Source organism: Mastigoproctus giganteus, chromosome 5 (assembly GCF_048544385.1).
Source record: "Mastigoproctus giganteus isolate SK-2022 chromosome 5, ASM4854438v1, whole genome shotgun sequence".
In the NCBI taxonomy this organism is placed as follows: domain Eukaryota; kingdom Metazoa; phylum Arthropoda; class Arachnida; order Uropygi; family Thelyphonidae; genus Mastigoproctus; species Mastigoproctus giganteus.
Window position 1 is genome coordinate 8,499,355 of NC_143579.1, and position 19,051 is coordinate 8,518,405.

At 34.5% G+C, this 19,051-nt stretch overlaps 1 protein-coding gene across 1 annotated transcript in view; it reads left to right on the forward strand.

Moving 5' to 3' along the window:
- LOC150085155 (uncharacterized) overlaps positions 1 to 19,051 on the forward strand; it is a 66,611-nt gene that overhangs the window by 9,076 nt on the left and 38,484 nt on the right. Inside the window, exons 2-4 of the mRNA XM_090373850.1 lie at positions 2,536 to 2,635; positions 7,945 to 8,012; positions 14,212 to 14,352. Coding sequence (XP_090229976.1) covers positions 2,578 to 2,635; positions 7,945 to 8,012; positions 14,212 to 14,352 — 267 coding nt within the window. The 5' untranslated portion in view covers positions 2,536 to 2,577. The remainder of the gene's footprint in view (positions 1 to 2,535; positions 2,636 to 7,944; positions 8,013 to 14,211; positions 14,353 to 19,051) is intronic.

Here is a 19,051-nt window from a genome sequence, read left to right on the forward strand (position 1 = left end):
TCAATGTTGGTGCATAAATCATTATAACCTTTAGCTTACCGCTTAGTAATCCTGAGTAGTAGTCTTGACACCACTGGTGATGTACTTTTGAATTCCAACATGTTGTTTTTATATCTTTATGGACCAGAAAGCCAACTCCACCTTCGCTCCTTTCACTGTTTCCAATTTATATCTATTATATTTTTAAAAATTAAAAATATAATAGATATAATAGATATAATTTTTTAGTAAAATGAAATGGGTAAAATGAATTGAAATTTATGAAACTGGTGCATAATTATTATAGTCCCTGCAGACATGTTGGTTGTTGTGGGATGATCTAATTGGAGTTACCCAAGTGCACTGTATTCTGATTTGATGAGCCTGTTTGAAAATCAATTTCTCTGTTGATAAACAGCAAAAAGATTTTTAAAAAGCACAAAACTTAGTAAACACAGTCTCACAGATGCCAAAAAAATGACTTTACAGCTGACACTCACATAATCATCATTACCTCACAAAAAAGGATTTGAAATGACATACCCAATGTCATTTGAAAGTATTAAGGAAGATTTAACCCACAAACTAGTCAGTAGAGAGGAAAAGTGTTAAAAAATCTTTCTCTCATCTCATAAATGAGCAGTCTGTAGTTAAGGATTAACATAGAGATATACTTTTAAAAAAACTTGAGACGACATATCACAAGAGACCTTTCACTGTCCCAAGACAGTGAAAATGTTAGTAGATCCTGGGTCGAGACTGTAATGTGTGTGTGTGCCTAAACACTTCTATTTACCATTCAGACCATTGCTTAGTTTGCTTGGATATGTAATGTGGAGGTGGTAATGGTGGCAGTGATCTAAATAAACTAAATCAAGGTTTAGATCATTTTTGCAGCAGTATTGGGTTTCTTTTGACAGATGGCATCCCTCATTTTATCAGAGATGAAGCAATATCAGTAGCCCTAAAAGGACAAATAAGCAATCCATCTGTGGCAAAGTGACAGTTATTTTGGTTGTGATGATGAGATAAGTGCTTCTATCTGTTGCAGCACTTATCCCCTCATCATAGTCTTTCTGTGCACAGCTCATCTGAAAGATTGCACATTTAAAATGTTTTGTTTTGAATGTACTACATCATACCAATACGTGTTTTCTTCTTAACAACATGCTTACCATATATAGTAAACAGTTTCATTCCAAATTTCTGTGGGTCCATTTGTATATAAATGTCAGATGATGCATGCATTTGTCCCAGTGTTTGTCTCCATTTCTAATGTAGTTTCATATTTGTAATGATATTTATATGCATATGAGTACATATGAAGTGCTCTGAGAGTTGTTGCTGTTCATAGTATTAGTATTAAAATAATGCAAGGAAACAAAAGTTATGTAAGTTCTACTGTCAAAAACAAAAAAATAAATAAATACAGTAAAACATCTCCCTAGTTTTATGGGTGCCTCCGTAGCCAGGTGGGAAGGAGCAGCAGTGTGTAGCACATGCTTCTTGATTAGACCGGGGTTCGAGCCCGTCGCCACCAAATACGGAGGATGCGGAAAGGTCAGGGAATGACCACCGCATATCCTGGAGCAATATGGCCTTAGTTGCTAATGCTCCTAAAAAAAAAGAAAAAGAAAACCCCTAGTTTTATAATTTATCTGCCTCTTCCAGATATTTCCCTTTTTATCCCTTTTCCCCCTTTTTAAATCTACATAAGCTGTCTATCTGATTCTAGATATAAATGATAACAAATTTAACTTCTTTACTAATTAATTATATCCTATTATGTCAAGAAATGTTCCTTTCTATTGTAGAAAGGGGAATTTCTGCAACAGACAATTTCCATTACCTGCTACACCTCTTTATCAGTGGCAGCTTGTAGCAAAGTTGCAGATTTATTAAAATCACCAGCTTTTATTTTTTTAAATAAAAGTTGATATATCATTATAAATTATCTTTTAATAAATTGCTATAAAGCAATATTTACCCCTACACACAAGAACACAGTGCTAACACAGTGAATGCAATAATGTAATTTTGCAATTTAATGTGATTGGTACAGCTGCAGCTGGTTGCAGTCAGCCAGCCAGCAAAATGAGCATGGAGACCCATGTCAGTGGCATTTCCATATGCAAGCAGGAGCTCAGATGATGCCATCAGAGCCACATATTGGGTGGGTTGTAGAAAGCTTGAAACTCAGTACCTCACTGAATGCTTTGCAGACTGGTTTTGTTATGCCTTCGCATAGACAAGGCAAGTGCAGCATTATGCAATTTTAGCAGCTTTATGGATTTAGTTTAATTTTTAAATTTAAAAACATTACCACTAATAACAATTATAGATAATGATTTTTGAAACTTTCTAGTTTCAGAAATCAAAACGCAAGTTTCAACTTTAGCTTATACTATGAGCTGCCACTTGTATTTATATCATGCTTTCCTAACACTCTTCACATCACAGAGAATTATTCATGCATACTACAAACAAATTTGCACATACTGAATGATCTGATAATTTTGCAACCTCAAAGTGATATTATAATTTTTTTATAAATAGATTTCACAGCGAGCAGATTTTTAAGTGAAAATAACAACTACAATGGCAATGGCTAGTAGTATTTGGCAGTGTGGTAATGACTCTGAAGAGGAAGAATTAGGTAATTTCTATTGAATTATATACAGTAATGTATACATATACAACCTATTGAAATATGCAGTAGAACCCAGATAAGAAATTTTCCGAGGGACTGAAGGTTTAGAACTTCTTACGAGGGAAAACTTCTTAGAAGAGAAAATGACCTAAGGGTATGAAATATTAACTACACAAATAAAAATGAAAAGATACACATACATGTGAATGATCATGTGAATTGTAGGAAAACTATCAAGAACAAAAATTATCATTTAATGCAAAACAATATTTATTAGCCATGATTTAATAAGATTTCAAAATTATAACAAAGATGCAATGAGAAGAAAGGTAATGAGAATAATAAAAATCAATTACAATAATTACAAGTAGTACAAAAAAAAATAAAAAATGGTTATAATTTTTTCAAGTAGCTATCCAGAGAAGACTGCTTCAAATATTTCAGGGAAAGCTTCGTATAGAATAGATCAATTTCCCTAACACATTTCAACACTGACTCAGGAACATCGGGCACACTATGAATGAATTAATGCAGTGAAGAGAAGCCAATCATTGCATCTCGGAATGTTGGTACAGCAGGCTCATCTTCTTGTTCAGGCTCACTATCAGTCATGTTTTGATCTTCATTGCAAATATCTTCAATACTTTGCAATTCACATGTGATAACATCATTGTCTACCTCAACCTAATCATAAAAATTTACTGTAAATACAAAACTACTCTGTAGGAAATCCCATTTGTCAAAAGGAATCCCTTCCTGTTCATCACTTTCAACGCTATCAGCATTTTCTTCTGTATCATTATAGAACCCAGCCTTTTTAAAGAAATTAGAGAGAGATAATCTTTAATGCCCTTCACGGCCAAAAAGCCAGGGGTTATTAAAATTAATTACCTGGCCAAAAAGCCAGGTAATTAATTATAACTGTAGGGCTCAGTGTATTCCATGATGCTTCTAAATAATGCATTGCATATAAAAAAGAAATTTTGAACTTTTATGTTTTTCCATTCAGTTTTACAAGGGTAAGCAATTTATATATAAGGTACTTACGAAAATGCATCTTTAAAACTTTGATCGCTCCCTGATCCATTGGTTGCACAATTGACATGGAATCCTCAGGGAAGAACTCCACATGGACATTGTTTTAAGTGCTCATTGTTTTTTTAATGAGCAGAGCAGTTATTAACAAATAAAAGAATTTTTCTATTCTCTCCTGCCATATTTGAATCTAGAGCTCTTAAATACTCATCAAAAAGAGCACAGGTCATCCATGCTGTTTTATTGTTCCTGTATTTACATGGAAGTGTTTTCACATTCTTGAAACAGTGTAGTTTCTTGGGTTTTCCTATCATAAGCAATGATAGTTTCTCTGAGCCATCCATATTAGCCCCCAATAGCACTGTAATTCTTTCCTTACTCAGTTTACCACCATGGCAATTCTGTTCTTTGAATGCATAAATCTTATTAGGAAGTAGATTGTAAAAAAGAGTCCTAATTCATCAACATTAAAAATATCACACTTTCTCTATTATTTGATCAAAACATGTAGTTTCTTTTTTCTTCACTCATAAACTTGTAACATATTCATACTATAAGATTCTCCGCAAATTACTTTGTAAACTAAACCATATTTCTTCTTAAATCTGTCAATCCACCCATTGGAAGGAATGAAATCCACTCCAAGCCTATCAGCAATTTTGATGCCCTTCTCTCTCAACAAATTGCCATTAACTGGAACATTTGCAGGACATATATGCTTAAACCAAACTTAAACCAAAAATCTGTGTAATAGATTGTTTAACTTAAAATAAAGTAGGATCCCCCCCCCCCAAATGTGCGTCTTCAAAATTCGCGTGCTTCACAGTTTCATCGAATGTTTCTGCAGTTTATGAAGTAAAATAAACAATGTGAAATAAATTATCCATCTAATTTCTGTTGGGCATTTTGGAAGTCTTCCAGCAGTGCCATATGTTGGTGAGTAATAGCACTACGTGAAAAAGAGCAATATTGAATCACGAGTTTTGATACAAAAAACAAACTACAAAACAACAAATCAAATAATTTGTGTGTTTAAAAATAATTGGTGGCTTATAACAATAATTTAACCATGTAAACAATTGCGATACAAGCCTCCATTCCAGAGGTAAAAATTGATCTATGATTACAAAACTTTACTATTACGAAGTGAGAAATGAAACTATATTTTAAGTTTTTACTATAATAAAAATATGGCAGATATAAATATTATGGTTAATCCATGAAATAATATTTCAGTTAACATTTCTGTACCATTGTCCATATCACTCACTTGCATTTATTGTTAATATGTGAATAGTCCCTTTCAACAAGGTACCTAGATGTAACTAGAAGTGAAAATCATTATTTGCTTTATAAATAAACTTTTAGTGCTATATTTAGTTTTTATTTATTTAATTCTATTTAGGCCATGAGTCCTTCAAGAAAAAGTTCTATTTGGAAATTCTTCATATCTCCTGAAGATGAATTAAAGGCAGTGTCAACTATGCCACCTCAAAATTTCACCAGGAGGAAAAACAGCAAAGTCATTTACAGCGACATCTATGATAAATCATCTTTGATCCCAACATTATAAAGAGTATGAATAATGGAAGAAAGAAGTTTGATTAGTGAAAATTAGTTTGATTAGTTTGAAAGAAGTTTGATTAGTGAAAACACAATGTGTTTTCACTAATCAAACTTCAAAACAACAGACTTTACAAGAATGCTTAAGAAGACAATTCCTTATAGTTCTGAGTCTGTGGAGGCTAAAAATTTAAACAAAAAAGCTTGTCAAAATGATTGCTCTAGATTGTCAAGCATTTTCAGTAGTTGAAAATGAAGGATTTTTGAGATTTGCTCAAGTTATGAATCCTAGATACAAAGTTCCTTCTAGAAAACATTTACAGAAAAAATTTTTCCTGATGTACATTCTGCCGTGTCCAAAAAGGTTAATGGTCTTATAAAATGTGCCACTTCTGTATCTTGTACAACAGATATTTGGACATTTTTTTTACTTTAATAATCTTTATTTAATTAAGTTTAATCATTAATAACATGAATACATTCTTAATGCACAATTTTATAATTCTCATAAATTGGTAACAAATAATTTTAGATCTCAGAGTACTTTATTCTTCCCACAAGCTGGTGTTTCCCCTCTGCACTCAGTTTGTGGGGAATAGGAACTTGAATGTTTACTTTTCTCAAAATTGAACATTCTTTCGAGGAAGGTATTCATAACAGTTAATTGTCAAGTTTTGGGGAAGCAGCCCATAAGGGATTTGCTTCCCCAAAGAGTTTGCCATTTGTGGGATTTCCTAATCAACTGTCGAATCTCCCATTCTGCCAAAGATTATTTTTTACACTCCATGCACTATTTGGGGGCCAGCTACCTGTTACCCTCGCAAGGGTTTTGCCAGATGGTGAATATTGGCAAAGCAAAGGGTATACTTGTATACCCATTCCTATTTTGACCCCAAGCCTAAGAATGCCTTCTTTGCTCATCTGTGTGTGTGTGCTATGATTGATTTGCCTGTTTTGCTGGAAGAAAAACCCGAGTTTCCAGGAGAAAAAACCATGCGTTCCCCGGGAGAAAAAACCATTTTTCCTCCTGGGGAACACTTACAGGGAACTTTCTGGAGTTCCCTGTAAGTGTCCTCTGGGAGACCTATTGCAGCTAGGCTATTGTGTAGGGTCTTTGACATTATGCAGGTGTTTGACACAATTATCAGGATGGTCATTACTTGTTGCATATGCCACATCTCTTTGATCTCCTGTCTTAGGTCCATGTACTTCCTGTTCTTATCCTCGTGGGTTTTCTGGAGGTTGGCAGTGTTGGCCACCTGCTATGTTGATCAGATAGGTAGCCTTTTCCTTCTTGTTGACAAGGGTTATGTCCAGTTTGTCATGCAGGATTGTCTTGTCCTTTATTATGGTGTGGTCCCAATATAGTTATTATTATTATTATTTTTTTTATTAAAGTTTTGAATTGATAAATTTGTATAGTTTGTTCTTTCCTTGGTTTGTTTTCTTGATTGGCTTTTTGTAGTTTGTGATTTAATCTTCTGCTTGTGATTTATCTTTCCATACAGAATGTTTTGAATTTCCCATCATCACTGTTCGCTTTGAGTTTTATGTCAAAGATATATATGTACAATGTTTTATGCTATACAGTTCCTACTTTTCTCCCCCTACTAACAGAACAATTTTCTTATAATGACTGAAATTATACCTTATTAACCAGTTTATATTGAATTTTTGATGTTTATATGAAGCTATACGATATCACTCAGTTAACTATAACAATATAAAGGCAGGTTACAGCCTCCAGTCACTCTGAAGATGGAAATATGTAATTATTTCAGTAATAATAATAAAAACAGGAGATCAAAGAGATGTGGCATATGCAACAAGTAACGACTGTCCTGATCATCATGTCAACCACAGGTATGGTGCCAAAGACCCTACATAACAGCGTTGCAGCAATAGGTCTCCCAGTGAACACCTACAAGGAACTCCAGAAAGTTGCAATCCTGGACACCTGTAGGATTGTCAGAGAGTTCTTCGACCAACAGTAACATCAGACATCAACCAACTTTTATTGGAATTTTACTTGACCACAAACCTGAAAGTTTGGGATTTGCTGCTCTGAATTTCTAAGAGAATTATTTTAAAACAATAATGAATAAATGTCACACTAGGGACACCTTAAATATTTATTCATCTGCCCAAGTGTATTGTGTTTGTGAATTGCGTGTGTTCTCTAGTTAATTTGCCTGTTTGCTGGACGAGAAAACCAGTTTCTGGCAGGGGGACTTGCTACTTATGCCTGTGTCTGACTAACTCAGCACCACAGCGTGAAAAAGCTAAAAAAAATATCCTTGCATCATGACAGGATTTGAACATGGGCCTTTTCTACCCAGTGTGGGAAGGATGGTGATGATGCCACTGTGCTACCTGTGAAGAATAGAAATTATTAAAACAAAACATTGCAGAGTTAGCCTTCTTTCTTAGAAATGCAATCACAGTGTTAAGGATATTGGAGTTATGGAAAACATATTATCTGCTATAGACAGAGAATTTCTTGTACATTACTGAAGAGAAAAAAAATATTTAAATTGTTATAAAGAATATATAAATTTGGAAGTTTAGTTATAATGAAAAGTAAAGTGATATCCACATAAAATATATTTCTTAGAATATTACTATATATCACCATAGGCTGTAGTATAAAAATGTTTAATTTTTATGCTACAGAGTTTTGTTTTTGTTTTAATAGATTTCATACTTTTCTGTCATAGATCTGTGTGTTATTCCTTGTGAATTTTGTGATGAACTTTTCCCAGCTAACATCCTTATTTATCATCAGGTAAATAACTTGCATGTCTAATTATAAATTCTCTATGCTGCTTTATAGGTCTTAATGAGAAAAGTATTTTTTATTAATCCTCACTAACACTATTGCAAAATGTCAGCCAAGATTCATAAGAAATGTTATATTTGTGTTTTCACATTATGTTATCTCCACATGGTTCCAAATGAGGATTCTAAATGAACTTATGCTTTGAGTAATACCAATATGTATGCATATTTTTTTTCCTCTTCATAAAATATCTAGAAGATAGATTTTACTTTTTATAGATGGTAAAAATGTCATTGCTTTAAGCTGAATTACTATGATAGTTTGTTATTGTCAGGGCTTTTACTTTTTCTGTGCTAATAAGTAATTTGTCATCTTCTAAAACATGTTGGTTAGGTTTTGAAGCTATTCATGATGGCAAGAAAAGGTGACCACATTGTCTGTTAGGTAAAATCAGTCAGTTTTTGTACTGGAACATCCCTATTTAGGCACAGGATGTATTCTTAATGTATAAGAAAGGAAGGAGTAAATAAAAATTGGAAAAAGAAAGATGATATACAAGTCTTATTACAAAATTACTGTATAGTACAGTAACTGGTACCTGTCTGTTATCCTCCCACCAGTAGTTATGACATCACCAAACAAAATATAAAGAAATATGAACATAAATATCCATAAATCTACACCAATTAGGTTAGGTTAAACTTACTTGTAATTTACATTGGTGAGAAAATAATAGACAAATATCCAGTAACTTTTTGATAATTTAAAAAAATCACTATTTGCATTGTCACCAAAGAGAAGCATTTTTCTTTGACTGCTTTTTTTTTCTTCCACAGAAATGTGTTGTATCAGCTCTAATTTTTTTGCTGCCCCAAGCAAAAACTTTTTTAGCCCTCCTCCTTTTCATTAATTTTTGCATTTTTTTTCACTTATTTAAAAAATTAAAATAGAAAATTTGTGTTTCATTTTGTATTTGGAAAATCTAAATTTTTGCCTTCAATTTAAATTAGTGCAAGTCCATACAAATGATTTTTGTATCGACTTGCACTATTGACCAAGCTCCTTGACATAACGTGGCCTTGACAATGCCCCACCCTCCCTCTGCATACACACTACTCAGACTCCCTCCAGTGACTATCTGGCAGAGTAGAAGCAGCGAGATTATACATTGGCTGATCTGAAAGCTTCCTAAAGAGTTACCAACAATAGATTCGATCCAGTGGAGTATCCACTGACTGGCTTGCGAACACTGTTTTAGAGCTGTACCCTTGAAATGTAAGGAAAATTGGATCTTGCCATGATGATGCCCATCATAACCTCAAAGGATATCAATCATACTACATGATAGAAGAGAAGGGGGTTTGCTGAAGCTTTGTTCTGGAGCCCATATAAGCAATTGTTGTTTATATGGTTCCATGGGAAACTGCCATAGCCATGCATTCATTGGCGTGGAAGCAGTCATTCACTCTCTTCACTAGGTAATCTTAATGCCTGGTAAATCTGCCTGTCAGTCACTCAGGTTGATTCAAAATCTTATTTGCTGTTAAGATAAAAAAAAAAAAAAAAAAGTAAATTGCAGCCATTATCAACCCACTGCAGGATGGAAGCCTCCTCAACAATTCATGCTGAGGAAAATGGACCATAATCTGCCACACTGGTCCAGTGCGGGTTGGCAGATCGACCGTATTTAGCAGTCAGGGGCTTGAACCCCGGTCTACTCAAAGAGCGTGTGCCATTGCACTCCCACTACTGACCACTTGGCTATGGAGGCTTAAATTTCACCACTTAGCCTCTAGTAAGCAAAGTGGTGGTATTGCACTGGTTGATGAGAGTCATTTACCATTAGTATTGTATGATAACACAGAGGGCAGCATACATGTGATGTGGGCAACATGCCTCGACCCCTGCTTACATTGGTTCACACATGGTCACTTCTAGTATATTGGGTGTTGTACTTCAGGCCTTGCATTTGGAGGTTATACCTAGGGTTACTAATAATCCCATCATCGGAAAGATGCAAACATAGGATTTGGCTGCTATAGAATGACTGGACTTTGCCAAAATTTGGCCCACTTGCATTGAGTATCACCTGAATATCAGTTCCATCAGTGTTTTAGGCTTGCAGGTAGCAAGCCCAGCATGACATACCTGAGCGAATGTCTATGACAGCCTCAAGTGCCATGTTGCCTTAATTTATTAATTATGTTCCCCCCCCCCCCTCCAGTTCTTGTCTCTGCTGCCAGTGAAATATGCTTCAATCAAATTAAACAACATTCGAAAATATTATAGCTTGACTAATTAGAAAGAAAAGAATGCTGGGGGCATTATTATCCAAAAGGAATTGCATAAGTTTGTACTTATAAATAAGTAGGGTGAGAATATTTTGTTTCCTTTTGGTTTTGATTCTATATATAAATGTGTAGATGCCTCTCCTATAATTTTAGCATTCTATACTGCTATAGAATGCTAAAATTCTAACGTGGCATCTTGTGCATGGCTATTGTACTGTGCAAATTCTTTTCTATGTGGGCAAACTGTAACATATTGAAATTAAAAATCTAATTCTGTTTTTACCAATTTACTTACCCACCCTCCACATAGGACATAATCACATTACACATTCTTTGTTGCTGAGGGCTAATGACCCTCCTCTGTGTGAGGGTTGTGACACCTTTTTAACCGTTTGACATATTTTAACCAAACATCCAGACAACGACATATCTTTTACCACTTTTAACCATATGACTGAGCCCTATAGACTCAGTCAGATGCTGTCTGACAATAACTGCATCAGCTGTTTTTAACTATTTAAAATTGATAAACTTTTTAATTATCTATTTAAAATATAATATTTTATTATATATATAGTCATTTTTATATCATTTATATATCATTTATACTCATTACTCATTTATATATCATTTATATATTTTTTTTTTTGACAATTTTTTATTCTTATACAGCCTATGAATATACTTTGTCCAAGTGGCCAGCCTTCATGAATCACATGAAGGCTGGTCACTAGGTCAATCTTTTACTGTCTTTTTATCTGTTACTATTTTTATAACTGTTGTTTATGCATTATAGCCTGTGTTTTCAGGGCTGGCGCTAGGGGTGCACAAGTGAAGCACTTGCCATAGACACCTCCTAAAATAGGCACTGCTAGATGAACTACTGTATATATATGAGTATGTATGTGTTAAGTGATATGAATCAGGCACTATTACAAGGTTTTGCCTCAGGCACCACAAATGCTAGCGCCAGCTCTGTGTGTTGCTAATGTGCCAACCTACCTGTCTGCAGCCAATTGACTAAGAAAAATGTAACTTTCACAGGTAACCTGCATAAATTAATCTGTAATGCACACGTTCCAGGGTTTTATGAAAGATGCCTTTGGGATAAACAAACAGGTCATTCTTATATTGTTGCTTTGGTGATCTGACTAAATGATGAATCTTGAATTTTCCTATTAGTGGACACCTGTTTCCCAGTGTGTAGACTGTTGCATTAACTACTTACAGTTTTAGCTTTGATTACACCCATAACAAGCCAGACTTTCAACAATTCATTGAAGTTAATCTTGCTTGGCAATTGTTGCTTATATGGTTCCATGGGAAACTGCCATAGCCATGCATTCATTGGCATGGAAGCAGTCATTCACTCTCTTCACTAGATAATCTTAATGCCTGGTAAATCAGCCTGTCACTAACCCAGGTTGATTCAAAATCTTATTTGCTGTTAGGATCTCTTACATTAAATTTGACATTGAAGTTCAGAACAGGTTTTGTTATTAAATATCACTGGTATAAAATGTGTAAATTACTGAACTCCTGGCCTGTGGCCATGACTGGTAGGTTGCAACATAAACTGTATTTTGTACATATTATTATTATTATCATTGTTGTCATTGCAATAAAGATTCTCCAAATGTTATCTACCATCAGAGTTCTTTTTTTTTTTTTTTTTTTTTTTGTTTTACATCTAAAAAAGAAATCTGCACATTCTGTTGCTGGAAAGTTCCATCAGTGCAAAGGCACCCTGCCTACTTCAGGATGAAAAGGCTTTTAAATTTCTTTAGCATTTGGACCATAAGAAATGAGGAGCATAAGATACAGGGGAAGTTCAGTCATTTTTTTCTTTTTAATATCAAGTTATATTGTTGCCTAGCATATCCAAGTGAAGCCTTTCATATATCTCACTAAAACATGTCTTTATTGCCAAGAAAAAAGCTCAACCTTACTTCTTTCCAGGCTTCTCAAATCTTTCAAGAAATATGGAATCAGCAGTGCCCTTGATGGCACTGAAGGTGATGAGTGTACTTTACCAAATTTTTAAGATTCTATATTGTTTAAATTCATACTACACTAATATACAAGAACTCTTGAATTTATATTTCAGATATATGCAGTAAAATATATTTTTACTATAAAACCTGGGTGCATCTTATAGTTCAGCAGAAAATGCATTATAAATTTCTACCGTATTCTTAGTAATTACTTTATATTATATCATTTGCCGCATATAAGTTTGAGGGCTTTTCAGACATGCATCCTGAAACAGTTTAGTTTATCATTTATCAATTCTGATGTTAGCCAGGCATATCCATGATTTGTTTTATCTCAGGAAAGCTGTTGGTAATGGCTACAATACAGAATCACATGTGTTTAAATGTGGCAAACCTGTCAATTTGTAGTCAGGCTAGAACCGGGTAGTTTTCAGCCGGGGTGCTGCGGCACATTAGAGTGCCACGACAATATTCTTGAGGTGCCACGTAATTTCAGTTTAAGTTACTTAAACTTATTATTTTATTTATTTATTATTATTTTTTTTGAAATTTATACATTATTTCATTATAAAAAGGTGTATGGTATCCATTGTACTGTATCTTTTTAATTTTGTGGTAATCTGTAATTGATCTTTATTTAGTACCCCTACATAAAAAATAAAATTATTATATAGGTATAATAATTTTATACTTTGTAATAATTTGCAAATTATAATAATTTTTTATTATAATTTGCTATATTAAAAGGTCAAAAACCACTGTGTTAGGTATTTCTTTTGGCCTAGGGGTGCCGTGAAAAAAATATGGGACACTAAGGGTGCCGTGAACCGAGAAAGTTTGGGAACCTCTGGGCTAGAGGATGGATCATTTTATGTTTATGCCTATCTAGATGTTATTGTTCATTATTATCAGCATTTAAGACAAGTTCATGGTTTTAGTGGGAAAGGGCGGCTTTCAGAAAATTTTGTATAGCTTAATGAAACTTGGGTTGGTGAAGCTGTGAAAAATTTAAACTCTATGGTATGATGATAATAGTGCAAACCTATGTGGTATAAATATATTGCTGGGATAGACTGATTTTGATTTTGCTATATACCTGAAATGAAGGAGAATTTATACCAAATATAAAAGAGAAGAAATTCTCAACTAATGGAAATAGTAAGGTAGAAAAAAAAAAGTTCATTTGTTTGAATTTAAAAATGAAACTTAAACTTCCTGTTTTTGAAAAACTGACATGAACAGTTATAGAAGCTGTCACTGCTGCAGAACAAAAGCAAAAATGTATTTGGCACATAAACTAGAAAATTCATATTAAGAAACTGGTAGCCTCAGCAAAGAATGGGTTGAATAATTTGATCTCCCTGAGTTTCCTCAGGGAGATCAAACTCATATTTTTTGACCCCTATTCTCAGTATACTTTAATTCATTTTATATTTTTATTTATCCTCTTTTATATTTCCTCTAAAAACAAAAGCTGTTTTAATGATTATTTTGATACCCAAAGAACTATTAAACTGTTAAAGGTTAAGTTCACATCAGAAGTAGTCTTAAGAAGTGTTTGATATATAAATATATTTATTAAAATTTTAATTAATTAATTTAATTCTTATTTTAATTGTGTAATTTAGTAAATTATTTTTATATAAATATATAAAACATATTTATTATAAATTTATTATAAATTTATAATAAATTTATTATTAACTTTAATCACCTTCCCTGAAATATCTAAACAAGTTTCTTTGTGTTACTATTAACCAGAGGTTGGAAGTTTGTCATTTTAGAATTTTATCATCATATATCATTTGTATATATCAGTTATTCCATGTCTTATTTAACTGTGATTCTTAACTAAGTTATAAAAAATTTGATTATTCCATTAAATTAAATCTCACAACAAGTGTTATTTTTCACTTGCAGTCCAGTTGTAGTCTGGAGGCAGAACAGAGAGGATTCCAAGAACAGAAACAGAATAGTAAGAATGATGATACCTGCTCAAGACAGAAAAATGATGAACTTCAGTTTGACGATTTACTGAAAGAGCTTAAAAGAGAATTTGAAGTAGGTGTTTATTAAGTCTCCTTTTGAGTCGATATTTTTGACCATTACTCTCTATACATTTTTATTAAACTTATCTTTTTATATTTATCTGGTTAATCAGTTCCATAATATGGGGTGGTTGAGTTGGGCAGCTGGCCTGGATGTAGTCTGAGAGAGGGTGCATGCACACCCTTGCTTTTTTTTTTTTTTTGTAGTGATAGCAAACGTATTTACATCTAGTTGAAATGTGAGAAGATAGAAGATACTTGTTGACATTACTGGACTTGAATTTCTGTAGACTGTATTTTTTAAGAAATACATACAAAAGAAGGTTGTTCCAAAGAACAGAATTAAAAGGGATAAATTAGGAACAGGAATTGGTTTGGAGTTGAAGAGTAAATGAACATTGACTAGTTGAGGCACATGTTCAGACTAATTTGGAAGAGAGGTGGAATTACAGATTCCAGTTCAGAAGAAGAGTGCCCATAGAAAAAATATCTAGAAGAAGAGTGGCCATAGAAAAAATATCTATAGAAGAGGCATTTAACAGAAACTGTATATCTGTATGATAAAGGGTGGAGAGAGTTAGTAAGCATTGTGTCATTCATTAGGAGTTTGAGTGAGTAGCTGTTTGGAAGGAGAGTAACACAGAGAGTGAAAGAGAAAACCTAGTTTCTCCAGTGCAGAGGAAGCAGTGTTTGTGATAAGCCAGTCAAGATTATCCCCAATAAAGATATGTGAGCTTGTCTAGAAATCTAAGCATTGTTGAAAACTAGCATAGAAACAGCAGACTCTTTTTTGCAAGAGTTATGGGGGAGTGAGTTTCAGAAATATTGATAATTATGTTTTCTTTTCCCAGGAAAATTACTTGGAGATCAGCATTTAGTGAATTGGTGCTGGATATTCAATAAGTTTTAGCTGTTTGTTCATAGTAGCATTTCCAGTCATTGGAAGAAGTTTATTAATATAGAGGACGAAAAGAATGGTGAAAAAGAACAGAACCTTGGAGAACTCCAAGGTTCTGTTCTTTTAGGAAGTTATATATCAAGATTGCCGACCGGGCTAGCCGAGTGGGTAAAGTACCTGCCCGGCAACCCAAAGGTCGCGGGTTCGATTCCCGCCTCGGGCTTGGATCAAAGTGCTGCAAAAACCTTGGGAGGTGCAATATGGCCACAGAAGCCAATGCGCCAACAACTGCCAAATCAAAAAAAAAAAAAAAAAAAAAAAAAAAAAATATCAAGATTAGTTAGGAAGTTATAAAACATCTAATATCACCTGCATTGAACATTCAGAAAGAAAAATAGCTACCCAATTGTGAAAAACAGTCAGCCCATAAGGTGGAAGATTGTTTAGAAACCTTTATGCCTAACCCCTGATCAGAAGTCTTAGAAATATCAAGAGCAATTCTTTGAGTTTCTCCAAACCTTTTGATTAAATTTGCTCAAAGATGAGTAATATAAGTCAAGATAACACTGGTTAAATGAGATTGACAGAAACCATACTGGTGATCAAAGGTTTTATGGCAGCCTAAGAGTAGCATAGCATAAATGTAATGGAGCCGACCAGGCTAGCCGGGTGCCTGGCAACCCAAAGGTCGTGGGTTCGAATCCCGCCTAGGGCTTGGATATTATGATGGTGCCGTACTCTCCGGTTGGACCTCACGGCCACGATACACGAAGGAAGCAGGAAAAAACTGGTTCCTTTGTATATTGCTCACATCATACGATAAAAAAAAAAAAGTGTAATGGAACAAGAATTCATATAATTCTGAAAAAGATTCATCAATTTTTTCAGAATTATATGAATATGTGCAAATTTCCATGGAGATGGAAAAACACCAGTGAACTACAAATGTTAAAAAAAAGAGTAATGGAAAACAGGTTGAGAACAAGTGGAGAAATTCCATCAGAACTTGGTAGACTTCATAGCATTAAGATTGTTCAGGGTACTTGTAATGTCATTTTCAGAAGAACATGGGAATTATTGAATGGAGTTGTATTTGGTGTATGTTAGGAGGAGATTTACTGACATTATCGTTGCAAGAGTTGAGGAAAAAATTATATTATGCTAATAGGTTAGCTTTGTCTTATATGAGGATGTAGTAGAATAGTCAGTTGTTGTTGTTTTGGGTTTTTTGGCACAAGGGCCTCCTGGGCCATATTGTGCCTTTTCATTATAAACTTATGACTGAGTTATTAATATAATTGTTGTCAGAGGCCATTATATACATTTATGCTCTTCAAGTATCTAAACAGTGCTTCAAAATTTGCATTATTTCCCAGTATGTGTAGTAAATTTAAAGGTTCCAGCAGATTGGATGCAGAATAAAAAGTGGATTTCCGGTTACTTGAATAATTAGGGCATTCTATTAGGATATGTTTGATTGTTAGCTGAGTCTGAACATTGAGGTGGGTTTTCTCCCATAAGCAAGAACAAATGAGTTGTATGTGTGTGTCCAATACGGAATCTTGCCAAAATCACTTCTTCACGTCTGCTTTTCCTGAAACTAGAAGTCCACAACTGAGGTTCTTTTTTAATCTGAAACAGTTTATTATTCACTTGTGTTTGCCACAGATTAGTCCATTGAAGCCTACATGCTGTTTTAATAGTGGATTTATAATCAATGTGTGGGACTTTCAGATGATAGAGTGATCTATTTGTGGGATGTTTAGCAGTACGATCAGCACTTTCGTTACCTGGGATGCCGACATGCCCAGGGATCCAGCAGAAGGTAACCAACTGTTTGGATGTTTGATATTGGTATAATTGAGACCATATCTGTTTCAGAATGGGATGTTGGGAAGAAGTAGTAGATTGAATGGCAGTGACGGCACTTAAGGAGTCGGTGTATATAAGAGCTTTTTTGATTTGCTGTTTGGTTATATTATCTAGAGCTAGTTTTATTGCATAGAGTTCTGCGGTATAGATACTGCAATCTGTTGGAAGAGACACAGCTATTGAAAAAGCAGAAGAAATTGCTGCAGCACCTACAGCTTCATCTGTTTTGGAGCCATCTGTATATATGTGAAATTTCTCTGCGTTTTCTAAGGCGTGGGCTTTATGCAGCTGCTGGAAGTTTGGAAGGGAGCCTTTTCTCCATCTCAGAAAGAATTTATCACAGAGATGTGAGTAATGAGACCAGGGATGTTCAGAAGGATCTACGTCTTCAAGGTTATGCTGGAAGTTAATATTCCAACTGAGCATCAGTTCTTGCAATCTAATACCCGCAGGGCGGTTTTCATTAGGTTTATTACGATATAGCATTTCATGCTGAGGGTTAAACAGGTATTCCCAGCAAGGATGAGATGGAATACTTTTTATTTTTGCAGCATAGCTACATAGTAAGGATTTGCATCTAAGGTGTAATGGCGGTTCATTTGCGTCAATATATAGGCTATGGACTGGAGACGTCCTGAAGGCACCTGTGGCTATCCTTAGGGCATTATGTTGAACAGTATTTAGACGTAGCAAGGAATTGTTTCTTGCAGAGTCATAGACAGGTGACCCGTAATCTAAGCGGGACCGGATAAAACTTTTATAAAGATGTGTGAGGGAGTGTCTATCAGCACCCCAGGAGTTAGATGACACAGCTCTTAAGATGTTTAATTTCTTTTGACAGGCCGTTCTAAGGTAGGCTACGTGATTGGAAAAATTAAGTTTACTGTCTAGATATAAACCCAATAAACGAAAATTGTTGGTAAGAGGAATCCGATTGTTTTTTAAATATATTTCAGGATCTGGATGTAATTTTCGTATTTTACAGAAATGAATTGCAGTCGATTTATTTTCTGCTAATGAATAGCCATTCCGTTGCACCCACAATTCTATTCTGGCTATGGACATTTGAAGTTGCCTTTCAATGGAAATCATGGTTTGTGACTGGCAAGAGATAATCAGGTCATCGGCAAACATGTATGATTCAACTGTTTTTGGTATGTCTTGTGTTATATTTGTAATTCTTATTGTGAATAGTGTTGCACTCAGGATGGAACCCTGTGGTACACCCTCCTCTTGTTCAAATGATTTGGATATAGCGTTCCTATATCTGACCTGAAAAGTTCTGTAATGTAGGAAATTTTGTATAAATTGCGGTAACTGCCCCCTCAGACCGAATGATCGAAGATCCTGAAGGATACCATATCGCCAAGTGGTATCAAATGCTTTCTCAATGTCGAGATTGACCATAACCAGATGTTGTCTCTTGATGAAAGCATTGCGGATATTTGTTTCTGCTTTAATCATCACATCTAAGGTTGAGTGGTTTTTCCGAAAACCATACTGATTTCGGTTTAGCAGATTGTTTGTTTCCAGAAGCCACGTTAACCGCCGCCTGTGCACCATTTTTTCTAAGACTTTGCCTAAACAGCTAGTCAGCGATATCGGCCTGTAATTATTCGGTATGGTATGATCCTTACCTGGCTTCGGAAAGGCTAGTACAATTGAGTGACGCCATGAGTATGGATAAGTATTTTCTAAATAAATTCGATTGTAGAATCTCAATAGGGAACTTATTGCTTTATTATTTAACTTTTTTAACATTATATAGCATACTCCGTCTGGGCCGGCAGCAGTACTTGATGTTTTGTTTAGAGACTCAAAAAGTTCCTTTAAAGTGAATGGCTGATTGTACGGCTGAGATGCCTTAGTATAAAAATTTATTTTATGTTGTTCTGCAGATGCCTTAATTTTTTGGAAGGTTTGACTGTATGTGGACACTGCT